General features: G+C 41.5%; 1 protein-coding gene across 2 annotated transcripts in view; it reads left to right on the forward strand.

Annotated features, from left to right (window-relative positions):
* The window catches only part of LOC122790848 (adenylate kinase isoenzyme 5-like), a 1,153,343-nt gene that overhangs the window by 981,674 nt on the left and 151,424 nt on the right, over positions 1 to 20,245 (forward strand). For both annotated transcript variants that reach the window (XM_044058488.1, XM_044058489.1), the window contains one exon: positions 6,910 to 6,945. In XM_044058488.1, the coding sequence (XP_043914423.1) occupies positions 6,910 to 6,945 (36 nt within the window). The remainder of the gene's footprint in view (positions 1 to 6,909; positions 6,946 to 20,245) is intronic.

The raw sequence follows: 20,245 nt of genomic DNA on the forward strand, positions 1-20,245 counted from the left end.
TACACTCTTTGTTGAGAAGCAGTGAGAATGTGGCAGTGGGTGATCTCCTCCAACCACTTTCTTATAGCAACACACATCTCAGGGGAAATCCAGCATACAAGCGGACAAACTCAGCAGGTCTATTCTTAGGCCTCATGAGTGGTCTGTCAGTCATATAGAGGCGGAGAGAATTTTATGCTGATGGGGTCGACCTTGCTGCAATCTGTTTGCCTTGCATCACAACAACAAGTGCAGCAGGTTCTTTGCCCTGATCTCCCTTCCAGGAGAGTCACCAAGAGATGCTGTAGTCCATGCTTGGCCTTCTGTTCTCCTTTACGCTTATCCCCCCATACCTCTAATCCCCAAATTTCTTCAGAAAGCACTTGGGTTGAAGAGCAAGGTTATCCTCATTGTTCTTTGTTGGCCTCATCAAGTGTGGTTTCCCTTCCTTTGGTCTCATCTTCTATGTCCACCTTGGACACTTGACGCCAGTCCAGATCTGATCTCTCATCCTATGGGGATGGTGCATTCAGACATTGTAGGCCTCAAATTAACACAATGGTTTCTCCAATTCCTTTAGTAGTCAGACAGCTGAGACTTTCTACCCCAGTTCACCAGCTAACTGTCATCCTGAAAAGCTTCCACCAGGAAGATTTACAAGAGTAAATGGAGAAGGTTTTCCTGCTGGCCCATCATAGGAATTAGTATCCCTTTAATGCTCCTATTCCTGCTGTCTTGGATTTCTTAGCATCTATTTTTCATGAGAGAGCTAGTTTTTCTACTATCAAAGTCCAGTTAGCAGCCATCTTGAATTATCGATACGTACGTATTATCGCAACCACATTTTTGCGGTTGCGTAATTTGTATCCTGAAATCAAAACGAGTGTAGGAAACACTATAAGGTGTTATTCAAAGTTGTTATTGCCGAATAATGCGTTTGGATTACCCTCAGGAAGAGAAAAAAATTGAAAAACTCCTCTTCCTATTTTGCACGCTTGAATCGTCATGGGTGCTCTGTTACTGACGAATGGGTTATTTTCATTCTGTGGAAGGAATCCTTCTAAGAAGGAACACACAGATACAGGAATTATGGTTTTGGTAAATTATTTATTTTTCACAGTTTGTAAACATACTTCAAAATAAACATTTCAGTGATAAAGTTGCAGTAAGTAATGCGGACAGGCAGTTGTCAGAAGTTGCAGTCAGGAGAGCTCCAAACAGGGTTTTTGCCGGTCAAGCTGGGTTTCTTACGACATGCTGCCAGTTTACTGCATGCATAAAAGGCATCACTAGGTTTCTCCTTTTTTTATTGATATCCCTGCATAAAGGAACCTTCATTGTGAAAGAAAACACATTGCATGACATTTTAAAACATTTAATGGTCAGATTTCACTATCGGGGAAGCAACCAGTGTTACTGCGAAAATGCGGTTGCGATAATATGCAAGTACCGAATTATCATACTTAGGAGAAAATCTGGCTTCATCCAAATTATGTAAAGCTTTCCTTAAAGGTACCTTTTTGCTTAGGCCTCCAGTTAAAGGCCCTATTTCACATTAAGATCTAGCAGTTGTACTTCAAAGTTTAACTTAGAGCCCCTTTGAGCCACCACCCAAATCAGACCTCAAGTTTCTTTCTTGGAAAATGTCCTTTCTAGTTGCTGTTAACTCAGCAAATGAGTGTCTGAACTCCAAGCACTCTCCTCAAATTTTCCATAAAGATAGGGTTACCTTACAAACTAATGCTTCTTTCCTGCCCAAAGTAGCCTCAGAGGCAAACATTAACCAAGCCATCAGTTTACTTGTTTTCTTCCCCAGTTTCTCCAATAAGGGTGAATATGTGCTTCATCTTTTAGATACACATAGACAACTCCATTTTTATCTCCATTGAACAAAAGACCTCAGAAAAACAGATCTGTGTTTTTTCTTTTGCCTCCGATAAATTTGGAAAACCAGTTTCCAAAGTTACATTGGCAAAGTGGTTAACATATTGCATATTGTTTGTTTACAGTGAGAGGTATTTCCTTGCCCAGACTTCCTAAGGCTTGTTTCACTAGATTCCATGGCTGCTACTTCTGCTTCCATTGATGACATTTTTGCTGCAGGCACTTGGTCTAATGCTCATACCTTTATTGCTTATTACATATTGGATTTGATTTCCAGAAACAGAGCTGTCTTTTGTTGTGCAGTACTCTGTATTATCCTTCCATGAGGGCCACCTAGATTCATGTAGCTGGGGACTCTGTCACATCAGCTGAAGAATGAATGAAAATGACAACATTAAATATAAGTTATTTACTCACCATAACTATGCATCTGTGTTGTCCATTTTTATTCTTCCTCATCTTCCCTCCCTCCTTCCCCCTTCCCTTTACTTCTGGGAGTGACCTGATAGGGAATAAGGAACCTGTGTTCCAGGTTTAAGCCCTTTCTTTTCTGTTAACTTTCCTTTTATATTATGCTATAATTAGCTGTCTCAGTTTTGGGACAGCAAACTTGATCTGAGGTATTAGAGTTCTAGGGCATTGTGGGTAAAGGAAGAAGCTCAAGAGTTAGCTCCAAGAGTCTATGTAAATGCATCCAAGAAGGATCTGAGGTCAGATCCAAGACCCATCAGTTGAGGAAGAATGAAAATTTTAAATTCTCCTTTAGATAGAGGTTCTGTTTTGCCCTTCAGCAGCTACGGTATTAAAGATGTGTGATGGAAGGGGAAAGTTGATACAAGGAATGACTCAGATTTTTCCCTCTGCTTTGGTTCCTATTTTCAATAAACTGTTTATGCAGAAAGGCTCCAGCAAATATGGTTTTAAAAAGCAATGGTAAGGAGTCTCCAAAAAGAAAGGAAACGCTTAAAAAAAAAAGTCAAGGACAGCCCTCCCAATCAGCATCGCTATTGGCCTACTCGGGCCTCTCCTCCTCCTCATCCAGGCCACATTCATCTTTTTTCGGTCATATGCAAGGGAATTTCTGAGGATTTGGGGATACATTGCATCTATGGTTCTCCTGCTTCCTCTGGCCAGACTCCACATGTGGGAAGGACAATGGTACCCAAGATCATTCTTGTTTTAGTATCTGTACCCTTTGTTCTTCCAGATCCCAATTCTAGGATTTATATGAAGAAGATGCTGTTTTGGTATATAGACCAATTCTGTTGCCATCCAGGTCTCATACCCTTCCTTCAGGCCCCTATGTAGTCTGTGACTACGATGTATCAATTGTCATCGATGCAGTTCCCAAAGCATTAAACATACAAGCTCTTTGGAACCCTTCAGACAGACAGAAGCACATAAATGTTAGAGAGATGGTGGGCAGTGTTCAATGCTTTGAAAGCTTCAGACCATCTCTAGCCCTCTAGGACTTCTAAAGTAAACAGGTACCACTACATTGATGTGTAACATAAAGAAACAAGGGGTACCATATCCTACCCTCTTTGCAGACTGGCTGTGATAGCCAAGGAAATAGCATCTTAGCACAGTTTAACTCTGCAGGCTTCATACATTCTGTCAGAGAAAAATGTGTTTTCACACAAACTCAGTAGGACCAGGGAGACCCCATTAATGGAAACATCTTAGGATCTTCTAAGGATTGATCCACCTGTGTGAGGATACTGCAAGCAGATTTGGTTGCCTCCTTTCAGAGCAGACAGCTAGAGAAATTCCTCTCCAGGACTCCTTGCAGGCAGGCCAGGAAGACTCCAGCCTTCTCATTCCCATGGATGGGAATGTTCCTGTATGTTTTTCTACTCTTTCTACTGAAATCCAGGGCTCTCCTGAATATCCAGAAGTGGTGACTTCCTTTTGGCCTAGGCAACAGTGATTCTACATTCTTTTCAATTTGGCCAAAGGCAATTACCACAAGCTTCCCTACAGACTGGAATTGCTCAAACAAGGCAGGAGTTGTTTGATATGCCCCAACGTGATAAATCTTCAACGAACTGTCTGGAGGATAGAATTTTGATACCTTTCAGGCACTTTTTTTTCTGAGTATGTGCAGCTAGTACTAAAGGAGGTGAAAAAAAGTACTACTTGGAAATCATATATATGCAAGTGGAAAAGTTTTTTCTAGTTGGTGCCAGTCTAAAAAACAGAAACCTCTTCAGATCCACCAGCTGCCTCTGGTTCTTGATTAGTTGTGCAAGTTACTGTGCTCTGGCCTTTCTTATTCCTCTGTCAAGAAGTGATTGTCATACATTTCTGCGTGTCTGCCCTTAGAGCTATCCCTTTCTAATAATGCTCAAGTTAAACAGTTTTTGAAAGTGGTGTTGCATATCCATCTACTTAGGAAAGAGATGGCTCCTCCTTGGGACTTAATTTTGTACTTGAAATGCTTGCTTTGACTCCATTTGAACTAACTCATTGGGCTAAATTGAGGTTCTTAACACATCTGCTAGGAGAGTATCTGAGTTAACAAGCATTTATGATGAGTCAACCGTAGCACATCTTTTGCAAAGAACAGGGTGTGTATGAGAAATAATCCTTTAATGTTTATCTCAGAGTTTACTTTAAGCTAGACTGTTAATGTCCCTGTTTTCTTTCATGAACACAAGAAGAGATGAATGATTTTTGATGCGCTAGATGCCCACAGGTTGCTCAGATGCTACCTAGACAAAACTCAAGACTTCAGGAAAGCTGATCTGCTGTTTGACTGTTATAACAGTAAGAGTAAATGACAACCAGTGTCTAAGCTGACCATTTCAGAATGTTTGTTTCTTGCTATTGCTTTTTGTTACACTCACTGTAATAAGCCACATCCAGGCAGTTAGGGCCCATTCCACAAAAGAAATGGCTTCTTTAGTGACTTGCTGGAAATGGGTGCACATCAGAAGGATTCTAGAGGCAGCAACTTGGTCCTTAGTGCACACTTTTATAGCACACTACAAACTGAATTCCTTTTTTAGTCCATTACAGGCTTTGCTAGGATCATTCTCCAGGAAATTCTGGAGTTTTAGTATATTGGTCTCCTCCCTTTGTTGATTTTCTAACCTGTATTAATCTACGGATATAGCTCAGGATATTGCATGAGTGATCTCTGCATTCGATATATTACAATTGTGTAAGTGAACTTCCCATAACAGCAGATGTCCTAATAGGCCATTATTGCAATACCCGCCCCCTCCCTCGCTCCAGCCCTCTTCATTTCACATATTTTTTATCTTTTATTTTGCCACGGTGGGGATGTATTTACCCTTATGTATATAGTTCACTGTTGGTTGTGTTTCCTAGCATTATTATTTCAGGGCTGTTGTCTCCCTTTATTCTAGGTGGAAAGCTTGGAAGAGATTTGTGCTCTGTCTTTTCATGGAGTTCCTCTTGAACTCCCAAAAGAGCACGTGGAAGGCACTGTAATGTTTTGAAAGCTGGCTGGTCACGAGGGAGTAGGACCCAAATAGCATAGGATACTGCAATGGTAATTTATTAGCACATTTACTGTGACAGTAAGTTTGCACAGCTGTATCATCTGTCAAATGATGGTATTCTATCTGTTTAACTGTTGCGTTAATGTTGCATTTCTTATTTAATATTGCTGGTTCTTTTCTTCTGCTTAGATGCAGTCAGTATTTTTGTATATTACTGTAACTGATCTATTGAAATCCAACCAACTAGCAGACTGCCAGATGCAGACTGATGTAGGTTCTGCATTGTACAGTATACCCGCGTAATGGTTTACCACGTAAATTGAGATGTTGAAGCTGTCTTCATAGCTCTTTCAAGATTGTCTTTCCTACATAATTCTGCCCCAAGCTGCAGCACATTCCTCCATCCCTACTCCCACTCTTTTAATACACCTTTCATAAATCACCGTGTATGTTTCACCATTATTTAAATCTTTTCACTGTTTAAAACCCATACCATTCTTTGATAGTTTGTTCATTTGTTTAGTATGTGCAGGTATTTTAGTCTGTGATGTTTAACTGTGTTTCTGCTAATTACATGTGTTTAAAGCTACCCACTGTTTCTACAGTCTCATGCCACTCCCTTAATATTTACTAGACCATTACAAAATACATTCTTGAAATCTAAAATCATTGCATAGATGTTCTGTTTGGTTGTAACTTTATATTGAACAACAGTGTTCTGTGGGCTTTGTCTTTCCTAGACTTAGCAAGCTTGCGCATAGAGAGAGAGAGAGAGAGAGAGCAACCTCAGTTCCTGAAATTATTGCAGTGGCTTTGTAGTAATATTTAGACATACATTCCTTCACAGAGTGGATTTGTTTTAAATATTTGTAATGCTTCTACCCCTGTAAACGTGTGAACAAAAGGTGCTATCTGCACTTCACGTTTTACTCCTCATCTGAAATTCTTCCAGAGGCCAAAAGTATTGTGCAGGGTAAAAATTAAAAGTAAATTACTTGGGTCAAATGCTACAGTTATAAAATGGAATGCAACTGCTGCCTCAGAACCCAACCCAGCAACTATCTCCATGACAACATATGTTTGACCACAAGCAAGAAAAAATAGGAGTCAGTTAAAAGTTTCTTTCAGGCAAGCAAAATTACAAGGATTACAATAATCAGAGCCATCATTTAGGAGGAGAGGCAGCAGTACTTTGAAAATGGGTGCAGGGTGTTCCAAGTGGACTTCTACAAAAGTGCACACTAGCACATCTGAAGGTAGTTGTAATGTAAACATAACTCTGTTTAAATCAGATACAAAGTCCGCACTTACCCATAACATGGGATTTATTTTTAATTAGATGTTTGCTTATTGTATTTTTTCCATTGTTTCCTTATTAGGTGTTGTCTTATTTCCCCTCCCCTTCCTTAAAGGATGAGGCATAGCCCTGCCTTATTTTTTCCAGGAAGGGAACTCTGTAATATAATTATTGCAGGGTGACTTTGTAGCTCTGTTTTGCGAGGTGTGCTGTAGTAGATGTCTCTCTTTTGCTTGTTTACATAGTATATTAACATGCCATCACTTGCTCTTTCAACAGATAAGCTGAAGAACTCAAAAATCATCTTCGTTGTTGGTAAGTTTAGTATTGCTTGCAATTACTCTACTATTTATTCTTTGAAATAATTCTTCTCTGCTTGCTTTTGGTCTGGTGCCTTTTTCTGTACTGCTGATGTCCAGAATTGTATGAATAGTGTTATACTGGGTGTTTTTCTTTTTGGTGATAACATGACAGCCATATATCTCAGAGAAGATTACTTTTACATTTCTTTTATTTATTTATTCCTAGAACATTTTGCTATACTGCATATTTTTATTTTTGCTGACAGCATGACGGCCATATGTCTCACAGAAGATTTCTAATCACTGCTGTTAGTATGACAGATATTAATGTTTTGCAGGGCAAAGGGTAACCAGATAAGTAGTGTAGTGCTGGCATTGAAGTGTGTTACTGCTCATTGTAGCCATATGAAAATTACCGTGTTATTTTTATATGATAAAACTGTTGCTTTGGTCCTGAAATTTCAGTATAGTATTTTTTTTTGGAAAATTAAGCATAATCCACAGTTACAGTATGGGCAAAGCTGATAGACTTGTCAGCCAGTATGTCTTTTTCTGTCTTCAAGCATCTCTTTTTGTATTCTCATATCAGTCTTCCTTCATATGTATGTCATGCACTAAGTACCTGTCTACCTATCTCTCTTTCTCTATGTATATCAATATGAGTATATGTTATAAGTGTATATTTGTAAATGTTTACATGTCTACATGTATATACTTATAAGTGGGTGATAATGGAGAACACTGGACCTTGCATAAGTGCAAAGCCGGAATACAGAGTGATGTGGTTACACAAAGTCCAGTGGTTACACAAAGTCCAGTGTTCTCTGTTTATCACCTGAAACTGTTGCTGCCACTAAATATGATAAAAGTAAAAAGTTTTTCATTATTACTGAGTATATTTCTCTGCTGTCTGTGACATTAATTAGAAAAAATCTCAACATGCTGAATGTGTAACATGCCCTTCGAATGTGGAACAGTGAAGAACATGAACTTTAAGACTCAAAATGTAGAGCATTCCTCATAAGGAAGTCACTTGAAAGGTATGAGTAACAATAATGGGTTTTCTACCCATTATGTTTAGCTTTGCCCCAATTTATTGAGCAAAGAAGCTGAGAGCTGTGATGGAGGTGATATGCAGCAGCTCTTAGATGTTGTATAACTGCCATAACGTGAGAGCTACAAAAAACAGTGGTGCAGTCCAGTTATCACCCACAAATGTATGCATGTCTGCGTTGTGTGTGTGTGTGTGTGTGTGTGTGTGTGTGTGTGTGTGTGTGTGTGTGTGTGTGTGTGTGTGTGTGTGTGTGTGTGTGTGTGTGTGTGTGTGCTGGTGTATTGGGCCATACATATATGCAATACATACACAGATGTTGCTTGAATTAAGTAAACCTCATGTTCAGTGGTTGGTCTGTTTCAGTAACACACCTGTTACATTGACCAAGTCAAGTGACTGAACACTTGGTTTTAATATGCCCAGCACAATTATTCCCTAAATGATGCACTGTGTAAGCAGGTGCAAGACGCACATACTGGTAAGGAAGAAAAGCAGTGCTAGCAAACGTGAAGTGTCTAAACTGCGAGACACATGCACAAACTTGCCTCATAGCTGCTACCTTCCTTTATCGTCCTCCTCCAGTCTCAGTCATCCAGTTCAGTGTACTAATACATTTTTAGTACATGACTGAAAAGGATCCAGAATCCTACTCCACTTGCCTATTAAGCAGATGTATAGATTGAAAACCAAAATATCCACAACTCTGCAATCATTCTAATAAATATTTTCTATCACAGTGCACCGCCTGTTACCAGCATTAGTCTGTAGCTAAGAAAGAGAACTTAGAATTATAACTAAAAAAACAAATCAACCTAGACAAAAAAAATCATTCTATCTCAGTCTCCAAAAGGACCCTCACTCCAGCACCCACAAATTCTGATCTACTGTTAATAAGCTATTGCACCCAGGTAGCCCGTCCTCGCTAACCCCTCCCCAAACTCCACCTCTCTTGAGACTGCCACTCTGATGAACAACTTTTTCAACAACGTCATACAGAATTTAATCAAACCTAATCCTAACCCTATACCCGGCATCACTCCCCCACCCCCTTTCTACTCCTTTCTCCTTCAAACCAAGTCCCACTTCCTTTATTCAATCTCTACTTTTTAAACTTAAACCCTGCTCCCCATCAGCCAACAGCTTACCTCCCCTCTATCTCAAGTCAGCAGCATCCTCCATTGCCTATCCAGTATGCATACTCATCAATCGGTCCATACAGGAATCCATTGTCCCCACCATCTGGAAAAAATTCTATGTTCTGCCACTGCACAAAGATGGTAACTCCACTGACTCCCCTAAATTCAGACCTATTGCTATTCTAGCCCCCCTTTTTAAAATTCTTGAAAAGTGTATACACAAACAGCTAGTTACTTATTCATTCAAAAGAAGCTCTTCACCCCCACTCAACATGATTTCAGATGCCATCACAGCACTACCACTGCACTTTTATCCTTTACTCAGTCTATTGCTAACTCCCTTGATAATAACAAGCTAGTCTCTTGCCTATTCCTTGACCTCTCTAAAGTCTTTGATGCTGTATCCCACAATCTCCTTCTCTCCAAACTAACTCGCCTTAACCCCAGCAACTCTTCTCTCAGCTGGTTCTCTAGTTATTTATCTGAATGTCTACAATCTGTCAAATGGCTATCTGATACCTCCCCTTTCCTCTCAGTTTGCTCCAGGGTTCCCCAAGGCTCCATCCTGGGGGCCCCTACTATTCAATATATTTGCCAGTAACTTTTTTTCTGTCCTCCCCGTACTCCACTCTTATACAATATGCTGACGACTCAACTATCATCTCTACATCTGATAATCTACCTCATCTATTAACCATCACTCAAGAATCTCTGCACTCAGTTGAAAAATGGCTCTCTTCCAATCAACTGCTCCTTAACCCTAACAAAACAAAACTACTACTTTTCCGTCCTAAACCTCTCCCAACACCTCAAACCCTCATTCTCTGTCTCCTCTCTCAACAACACTTCTGTCAAAGTCGAATGCCACACTAAACTCCTTATGGTATACATAGATGATGAACTCAAATTCAACATCCATATCAACAACTGTATTAAAAAGACACACCAAAAACTTGACATTCTGTATAGGAATAAAAAATTTGGTACTTTTCCATTATCGGTGCAACAGGTGTAATAAGCACTTGGAATGTTAGCAACATGAAGGTTTATGAATTTGCACCGTAACCGGGACTTCGAGTTAGATTAAGTACTTGGACAAGAAATGTAAGTTATTTCCTCCATAACACAAATACGACAGACTTTACCAGCAGAAATAAACTATTAGTGATCCAGAGTGGGACCTTTTTGACCCAAAGGGCAAGGGAGTGTAGGAGGAACAGTCACAAGCCCCACCTGAATACCATAAACTCACCACTATAATCCCGGTTGCTCTGCTGTTATTGGGGCAACAGTTGTGCGTGGATTACAAGTGCTAGCTACCGCATTCATGGTGTTACCCCGATAAAAATGTCACTACTGTGATAATATTTTATCTCGCATGTTTTAAACATTCAGTGCCCTCTAAAGAACAATAAAACTTGTGTATAATACTGTTGTGTATATTTTCCATACCTCAGAATCCCGTCTAAAGCTACCAGTAGCTACTTTAAAATGCAGAGGGACGAGGGGATAGTAGTTCCTATTAAAAAAAAATACATAAAAGTGATGCAGCTCCATCGGGCCACCACCATCAATGTGCTACCTGACGCTTGGAATTCTCCCTGTTAGACATCCTTGTTAGCTTCTTACCTTCCATATGTCTGTTTTCAACCACTTGATAATAGCGATGCAATTTAAAAAACAAAATCACAAAACATAGAAAAACTGATGCAGCTCCTGTCAATCCCCCCTATAGTAACATGCATATGGAAGATAATAGCTGTGCAAAAATCACAAGCGCCAGCTACCGCATTTGTAGTGTTGCCCCGATAATGGAAAAGTACCAAAATTTCTTCACTCCTGAATCTAAATTGTCCTTAGCTCAAGCTTGCCTTCTCCCCACCTTACTATTATACCTCCCCTATTTTTACTCGCCTCCAAAAGACTCTTTGCAACAGACTTGAAATCACTTATAACAAAATAGCCAGATTTGCCAGTAATTTCCCCTATAGGTCTCACCACTGTCTTGGTAAAAAAACTGCATTGGCTGGAATATCACCATCAACTCCTCCTCTCTCAGTACCACCTGGTCCACTCACTCACTCATCAACCCCTTTGCCTGCCCATCTCTGGCAAACCTCATCTCTCCTTATATTCTTGTGTAGCTCTGACCAACTCTTGCTTCATACCTAAAAACCTAACAAATCCATTGGCAAAATACTATTTAGTCACTCGGTCTCCTCTGCCTGGAATAAACCCCCTCTCCACATATGCTCCCTTAGCAACTCATCTAGTTTCGAAGCAGCTTTAAAGGAATTTCTGCTAAACTCTTGGATCTTCTCCTGTAATGACCCCCCTGAATGTCCCCACCACCATTCCTCTCTCCTCCTCATCCTCTTTCTTCCATTTAACTAAACTCTCTTTCTGGTACTTTTCCGTTATCAGGGCAACAGTTCTAAGGTGCTAGCATGCACTGATCTCACAGCTGTTATGAAGCGGCTGTTAAAGAAAAAGAACATGGGGATGCATAACAGATGGAAGATATGGTGAAATGGTGTCACACAAGAAATACACACAGTGAGCGGTCTGATCACAAAACAAATGTTTGCCCTCCAATAGTCATCAGTCAACTGCAATGGTTGAAGTACTTAATTGCACTTCTTGTTGACTGTTAACCTGCAAACCCATGTATGCGATTATCTTGCTGAGCTTTTGCCCCTTGGTCACCTGTATAAAAAAGGAAACTAATTCTTTTCAGATCTGGCATGCCAAAAGCTGAACGTGATAAACACACAAACAGCTAATGAAATAGCACACTTGGTTGCATGTACGTATAAAGATTACAAGGTAGAATGGCTCAACGATTTTCGATATGACTTCAGATGATGCAAGCAGACTTTGTGTTTGCGGCAGTTATTTTGGAAGAGGGCATAAATTTAAATATAGATAATTCATGACAAAACAAAATACAGTATACACAGCAGCTGAAAAAAATGTCACATATGTAACTGCGTGCACGTTGGACATGGCAAATAACATCTACCTCCCACCATCCCCTTAGCAATGCAGGCTTGTTCAAGGCAACATGTCAGTAGTAATTCATAATGTCCACAACTTGAAAATACTGTTCCTCAAAGTACAAGGAAACTTCAAATGCTAGCTGCCCCTCTCACTTGTACAATTTCTGACATTCTGTGGCTGGGGAGGTAAGGCAATGACTGGTGCTGATGTATGCTTGAGCGTATATGTATGCATAAAGAGGTTGTCGTCTGCAACATCTTCATAGTCATAAAGTGGGGGCATTTTACCAAAATGTGAGTTTCAGCAAAACATAACAAACCCACACAGGGATGTTACCCCTGTCTGTTCTACAATATTTGCTGTTTCTATTGATGCACATTATTATATGAATGAGCCTTAGAACTGTTGCCTCGATAATGGAAAAGTACCCTCTTTCTTTTAGTATGTTTTGTACCATCTCCTCATCCTATTGTCTCAAACTGTTCTATGTCCCCAGTAATGTCTCTTCTGATCCACTCTCTCTCTCTCCTGCACCTCCTGTCCCCCAATCCATCCTTTAGCTAAACAATGACTGAATTCTTAAGCGGGCATCCACACTCCGTCACTACTACTAATGCTTTGCCTTCACATGATTGTTTTTTTGTTCTTTTGCTGTTACTATATTGTATAGAGCACATTTCTGACATATGATTTATTCCAGGTATCTCTTATTTCCATGCTTCAAATGTTTTCTGATGTACTTATCTTTACTGTTTGATTTTTACTATTGTATAATGACAAAACTGTTTTATTTTTTTCACTGTATCTCTAAATTTTATGTAACCTGGAGCTTTTCTCCCTGGGTCTCTGCTGAAGAAGGGTACCCTACCCAGCCAGACTAACCCTGTTAACAAATGTCAAATAAATAATGATGCATGTCAGACAAACTGTGTACAACTCAGTTCACATTGAAATCAATGCTTTTCTGATATAATCTAAAACCAATGTTGCCCAGGTTAAAACTGTTTAAGAGATTAGTACAAGGCTTTATTTTCAGTATTAAAATGCTGGTGTGTGTGTATATGCATGTCTATATATATGTTCACACATATTTAAGTATTTTTTTTCTCTATTTTTTTGCTCCGACTGCCTTTTCCCGCCTAAAAAGTGAATTTCTACTGTTCTGTGCTTTAAAAAAGGTTTAAATTGCATTTGCCTTCTGCTTTTTACAGTTTTTGCACTTGTTTTATATCAATTTAAGTTGTTTTTGTATTGTATAACTGTTGTAGGTTACAAACTAAAGTGCGCTAGCCTGTTTATAGCATTTACAGTGTTTTGTGTGTGTTTTTCTGCTGTTTCCTGAAAAAAACAAAAACAATTCTCTTTTCCCGCCTTTGCTGAACTAGATTAGTCCAGATTTCAGGTTTTGCTGAATTCCGGACTGTGGTATAGTTTCCTGTGTTGCCCATATCCTTACTTGGATAGGAGGAATCTTCTCTGTTCACCAGTGAGAGTGGGGAGCTTTGAGCAGCCTATCTGTCCCTGGAGATGTGGTCTCAGCCCTGAAACTAGTAGCTTATTGGCCACTCTGGATCAATTCCTATTTCTTTCAGTTTCCCTGCTTTAGAACCCGCATTTGTGCAGTTTTGCACAATTTTGTGCATAGTGCAGCATCAGGCAGCGCCGTTTAAACTATTCCCAGCTCCACAAAGTCTGCTCTTCACTTTTTCCCTTAGAACTGTTCTAAATCTCAAAGTAAGCACTCTATTTTCATTCTAAAGCCCTGCAGTTGCTAGTATAAGTAATCTTATAAGTAAGCACTAATAAACTAAAGCACTACACCCTCTTCTACTCCTTTAAGTGCTTGGCTCCCTATTGGTCCTTTTTGATCAGTCAAAAAGTAATTCCTTATACTATTCTGGCATGTCCAAAAGTCAGTTTCGGATTTACTCTCCAGTCCAGCTGGTGAATCTGGGAATCTTGAGGCAATGTTACAACTGCCTTATTTACACAGACCACCCTCTCCTCCTCCCAACAAGCTCAAATATATGTGAGAGATGCAACTATATAGCCAAACTGGAGGCTGAGCTCTCTCAACCCAATACTGGTGCAGTCAGTCAGGAGGAGAAGGTAACCACACACACCACAAATCCAGTCTCACATAGACCTATCGCAACAGAAAACCAAACACACAAACACACAAAAACATACTCGGAGGCTCTAAATAAAAATCTGTCCAAGCAGCAGAGACCTCCAAAGCAGACATCCAAGCAATGGCTACCCCACAACAATACCCACATATCACATAGTTCACAAAGTCAGTGTGCCACACAGTCACAGCCCTTAAGGCTAAACAACACACCTAATACACTTGTAATAGGTGACTCTATTGTCAGACACACTGACGTCCCACTCACCAGGCTGAACAAGGAGAAGGTCACTGTAAGCTGCCTGTTGGGTGCCAGTATCCAACACATAACAAGCACTCAGGTCACTCCAAAGCAAGTACAAATATGACTCCGTCATTGTCCATGCTGGTGTGAATGACCTGAGACGTACCTCCCTGGATTACATGAAAAGAGACATAGAGAAGCTCTCTGATCATGTAGCCCAGGCTGGTATGACCCTGACCTGGAGTAGCATCTTACCCTCACCAAGAATGATGCCACAGTATAAAGACAAAATGATCAATTTTAACAATTGGCTAAAGTATTGGTGTCATTCAAAGGGGATCCAGTGTCTGTCAGCCTGGGATGACATGCTCGACAAGCCACGTTGCTTTGCTAGGGATGACTTGCACCTGTCACCCCTGGGCTTTCAAATACTGGCTAAGGCTCTTGCCACCCCCATAGTGCCTTTTTTAGGCAAGGCTCAAAAGACAAACCCACCTCCATAGACAACACAAAGAAAAAGAAACTAAGGGTAATGCTGCTCAACGCCAGAAGTCTAAACCTCAAGATGCACACACTCGAGGCTCTCCTCAGTATGGAGAATATTTATATCTGTGCAGTAACAGAAACCTGGTTCAAGGCTCCTGAGAGCACCCCAGCACTACCAGGTTATACCTCATACCATGCTTTTCAGCCCCAAAACTTGGACCGAACCACAAAAGTAGGGGGAGTATCCATATTAATCAAAGATACCCACACCTCTAGGTTAGTGGCACTGCATGAAGCATCGGTGACCATCCACGTGCAACTAACAGTGGGCAAAACTGCCTTTCAGTTCGTAGCCTGCTACAGACCACCCTCCCAAACTCAGGAACCTCACTCGGCTTTCCTGAGAACACTGAAGAATATGAAGGTCTCTCCAAACACCATTATATTGGGTGACTTCAACTACCCAAACATAGACTGGGAGCACTACTCATGCCCCAACACCCTCGCCCAATGGTTCCTAGAATTTATAAACTCAAATGCTATAGAACAACTGGTCACCACTCCCACAAGAGGGGAAAACATATTGGACCTGATCATCACCAACATGGGGACTATGTGTTCCATACCAGAGGTATACCCCTCATTGGTAAGATCTGACCATAAATTAATCTCACTGGACATCCATATCACGTCCCCACCCCCAGCCAAGGAAACCACGGTGAAGAACTTCTCAAAAGCAAACTTCACACTTCTCAAAACCAAGGTGGAATCTTTCAAAGCCCCCAAGCCAGTGGAAAATATGGCCCAAACCGCAGAATCTTTTACAAACACTTTCTATGGACACCTACAGGAATGCATGGATCGTGCTATCCCAAATAAAACCAAGACTCATTCCTCCAAAGGCAGGAGACCTGTCTGGTGGACCCCAGCCATAAATAAGCTATACAACAGAAGGAGGAAGCTACTACATGATAGAGCAAAATCCCAAAAAGGGAAGGCATCTCTGATCAGTACTAGCAAGAAACTACGATCCCTCATGAAATCATCTAAGGCCACCTTCGAAAAAGAAATTGCACAAGATGCTAAAGGTAATCACAAGGCCTTCTTTAGTTATGTCAGGAACCTGGGTGGCAGCTCCCAGATATACTCTGAGTTAGTTCAAAATGACAAAAAATACACTGAACCCACAGACATTGCCAACATCCTGGCAGACAGGTTCAGTGCAAACTCCCCCCCCTTCCCCCCCAAAAGAGCAAATTTCTATCCCAACAGAGTGTAGCCTCCCTGACATCACAGATGCACAGGTGAGAGCTGCCCTCTCCAAAGCAAAAAAACACAGCATCAATGGGACCGGACGGTGCCCCGGGCTGCGTCTTACACGAACTCCAAGAAGAACTGAACCCTCACATAAAGTCACTGTTCAATCTCAGCCTTACTACAGTGGTCCCTCTCCACAAAGGTGGTGCCTCAATGGATCCTGGAAACTATTGCCCCATAAGCCTGACTAGCTTGGTCTGCAAAGCTATGGAAAGGATCATCATGGACCTCATAAATAAAGATATTGGGGACCTACAGACACTGGATCCTACCCAGTTTGGCTTTGTTAAGGGCAGATCCTGCCTCTTAAACCTGGTCGATTTCTTTGAAACAGTCACCAAGGCCATTGACGAGGGGAAGGTGGTCCACACAGCCTACCTGGACCTCGCAAAAGCCTTCGATACAATACCCCACTCGGGCATTATAGATAAGCTCACCAGCTTAAATATAAACCCCTGTGTCACTAGATGGGTTGCAAACTGGCTCAAGGACAGAACCCACATGGTTAGAATTGCTGGAGCCATGTCGGACTCCAAACCAGTTACAAGTGGCATCCCACAAGGCTCAGTCCTGGGACCTCTCTTGTTCGGTATATATTTCTCGTGGGTACAGGCCAACACGGAAGGACTGTGGCTGACCAAGTTCGCAGATGACTGCAAACTAGATGCCATAATTGACTCTCCAGCCAACACAAGCATCCTACAAAAGGGCCTCATAGAAACAGACAACTGGTGCCAGAGCCATGGCCTCAAGCTAAACGCCAAAAAGTGTATAGTCATCCCCTTTGGCAAAAACAAAGTGCCCACAAATTACCACATAGGTGGTAATCCATTAAGTATGGAAGAAGTAATTAGGGACCTGGGGACCCAAGATGATAGCAATCTCTCATTTGAAAACCACATGGCCAAAGTGGTTAGAAAAACATTTTATATAGCCCACCTAATCATGAAGGGATTCACATGTAGATCAGGGGAGGTCATCGTGCCTCTTTGCTCATCCCTCATCAGGCCCATAATTGAGTACAATGCCCCTTTTGGGATGTACTTTGCCAGACACCTGCAGCAACTGGAAAGACCCCAAAAGTACCTCACCAAGAGGATCAAAGGGCTCAAATAGATGCCATATGCTGCCCAGTTAAAGAAACTTCATCTCTACTCAGTGGCATACCGCCTGCTCAGAGGCGATCTGTGCCTGACATATAAAGCCATGTCCAACCTGGAATTAATGGACATGCTGCACCTCAGAAAATCCAAATCCCATCGAGCTACGCGCTCGAGAGACTTGAACCTCAGCACTGATATAAACAGGACATGCTGGAGGGACAGATTCATAACCCAGAGGGTCCATTCACTCTGGAATAAAATCCCCAGTCCAGGTTAGGCAGAGTCCCTCATTGACTCTCTTCAAGAGGAATCTTGATGAGTGGATGGGAGATCGTAGGTTTACCCTGGGTATCACTTCTGTGTCACTGTTAGACAGAGGCACAGTATACTAACCTCGAAAAAGGGCATAGCAAAATAATTTAAAATGGGTGGCGAAAGCCAAACACACTCTGGCTAGGCTTATAAATGCCCTAGGGCAGATAGCCTAGTATGAACCTATGAACCTATGTACCCAAGGAATGGCGTACAGCAACAGTGGTCCCACTCCACAAAGGTGGTACCACAACGGACCCCAGAAACTATCGCCCTATAAGCCTGACTAGCCTGGTCTGCAAAGCTATGGAGCGTATCATCATGAAACTCATAAACAAAGACATTGGGAACCTCCAAACACTGGATCCTACCCAATTCGGCTTTGTTAAGGGCAGATCTTGCCTCTTGAACCTGGTCGACTGCTTTGAAACAGTAACCAAGGCCATAGATGAAGGGAAGGTAGTCCCACAGCTTACCTGGACCTCGCAAAAGCCTTCGACACAATACCCTACTCGGGCATCATAAATAAGCTCACCAGCTTAAATTTCAACCCCTGTGTCACAAGATGGGTTGCAAACTGGCTCAGGGATAAAACCCACATGGTCAGAAATGCAGGTGCCATGTCAGACTCTAAACCAGTTACAAGTGGCTTCCCACAAGGCTCAGTCAAACCAGTTACAAGTGGCTTCCCACAAGGCTCAGTCCTGGGACCTCTCTTGTTCGGTATATATTTCTCTGAGGTACAGGCTAACATGGGAGGACTATGGCTGACCAAGTCCATAGAAGACTGCAAACTGGGTGCCATAATCGACTTGCGGACCTGACACAAGCATCCTCCAAAAGGGTCTCACAGAGATGGATAACTGGTGCCAGAGCCATGGCCTAAAGCTAAATGCCAAAACGTGCATAGTCATCCCCTTTGGGAAAAACAAAGTGTCCACAAATTACCACATAGGTAGTAATCCATTAAGTACGGAAGAAGTAATTAGGGATTTGGGGACCCAAGTAGATAGCAATCTCTCCTTTGACAATCACGTTGCCAAAGTGGTTAGAAAGACCTTCTATATAGCCCACGTTATCATGAAGGGGTTTGCATCTAGATCAAGAGAGGTCATTGTGCCCCTCTACTCATCACTCATCAGGCCCATAATTAAATACAATGCCCCATTTGGGATGTACCTTACTCGACACCTGCAGCAACTGGAAAGACCCCAAAAGTACCTCACCAAGAGGATCAAGGGACTCAAACAGATGCCCTACGCAGTTAGGCTAAAGAAACTCCAGCTCTACTCAGTTGCTTGCCGCCTACTCAGAGGCGATCTGTGCCTGACGTATAAAGCCATGTCCAACCCAGAATTAATGGACATTCTCCACCTCAGGAAATCCAAATCCCTTAGAGCTATAATGCTCCAGGGACTTAAACCTCAGCACAGAAATAAATAGGACATGCTGGAGGGACAGAGTCATATCCCAGAGGCTCCCCTCCCTCTGGAACAAAATCCCAGTCCATGTTAGGCAGAGTCCCTCAATGACCCTCTTCAAGAGAAATCTTCATGAGTGGATGGGAGATCATAGGTTTACCCCTGGGATCTCTTCTATGTCCCTACTAGACAGAGGCACAGTAAACTAACCTCAAAAGGGCTATCTTCTGTGACCTACTATACAGAGGCACAGTCAACTTATCTAAAAGGGTGGCGAAAGCCAAACACACTCGCGCTAGGCTGCCCTAGGGCAGATAGCCTAGTATCAACCTATGAACCTATATATATATATGCTCATACATATGTGCATGTGTGTGTGCGTGCATGTCCATATATATGCTCATACATATGTGTGGGTGTGCGTGCATGTCCATATATATGCTCATACATATGTGCATGTTTGCGTGCATGTCCATATATATGCTCACACATATGTGCATGTGTGCGAGTGCATGTCCATATATATGCTCATACATATGTGCAGGTATATGTGTGTGTGTGTGTGTTTGTGACAGAGATACATACCATTTCTCTTGGTGCAGTAGTGTGAGTATGGTATGGCTGAGCATTTTTAATATACCCTGTACCTGGAGAGTCTGTAAATCTGTTCTCTGACAGGGTTCAGTTCACGACAACTTTTAAACCATCTCATTGTTTCTCAGTCCCAAAAGTTATCTGTATGTCAGTGTGTACCTGAAATGGGTCTTCTGTGTATCAGCTCACTACTCTGGTCAATAAAAATAAATAAATGACTGTCAGCTTTCAAACAATTACTTTTACAGTAACTTGTAAGATATGTTGAAAAACATCAGTTTCTGTTTTTTGTTTTTTACTTCCTTGCTTTGTTGTTTGTTTAATTTAGCATTCCGACTCTGGAATTATTTACCTCTTCTTGAAAGGTATTTAGTCTGTCAGGCATCAGACCTTGTGGAGACCAGTTCTTTGAAGAATGTTTGATTAAGACCAGCCATTAGAATGGCACTTTCAGACACTTCTTTTAATTTATTCCCACAAAGCTAATAACTCTGCTGGTGAATCCCTGTTTGCCAACT

Source organism: Protopterus annectens, chromosome 16.part0, assembly GCF_019279795.1.
Source record: "Protopterus annectens isolate FY-2018-M chromosome 16.part0, PAN1.0, whole genome shotgun sequence".
NCBI lineage: Eukaryota > Metazoa > Chordata > Ceratodontiformes > Protopteridae > Protopterus > Protopterus annectens.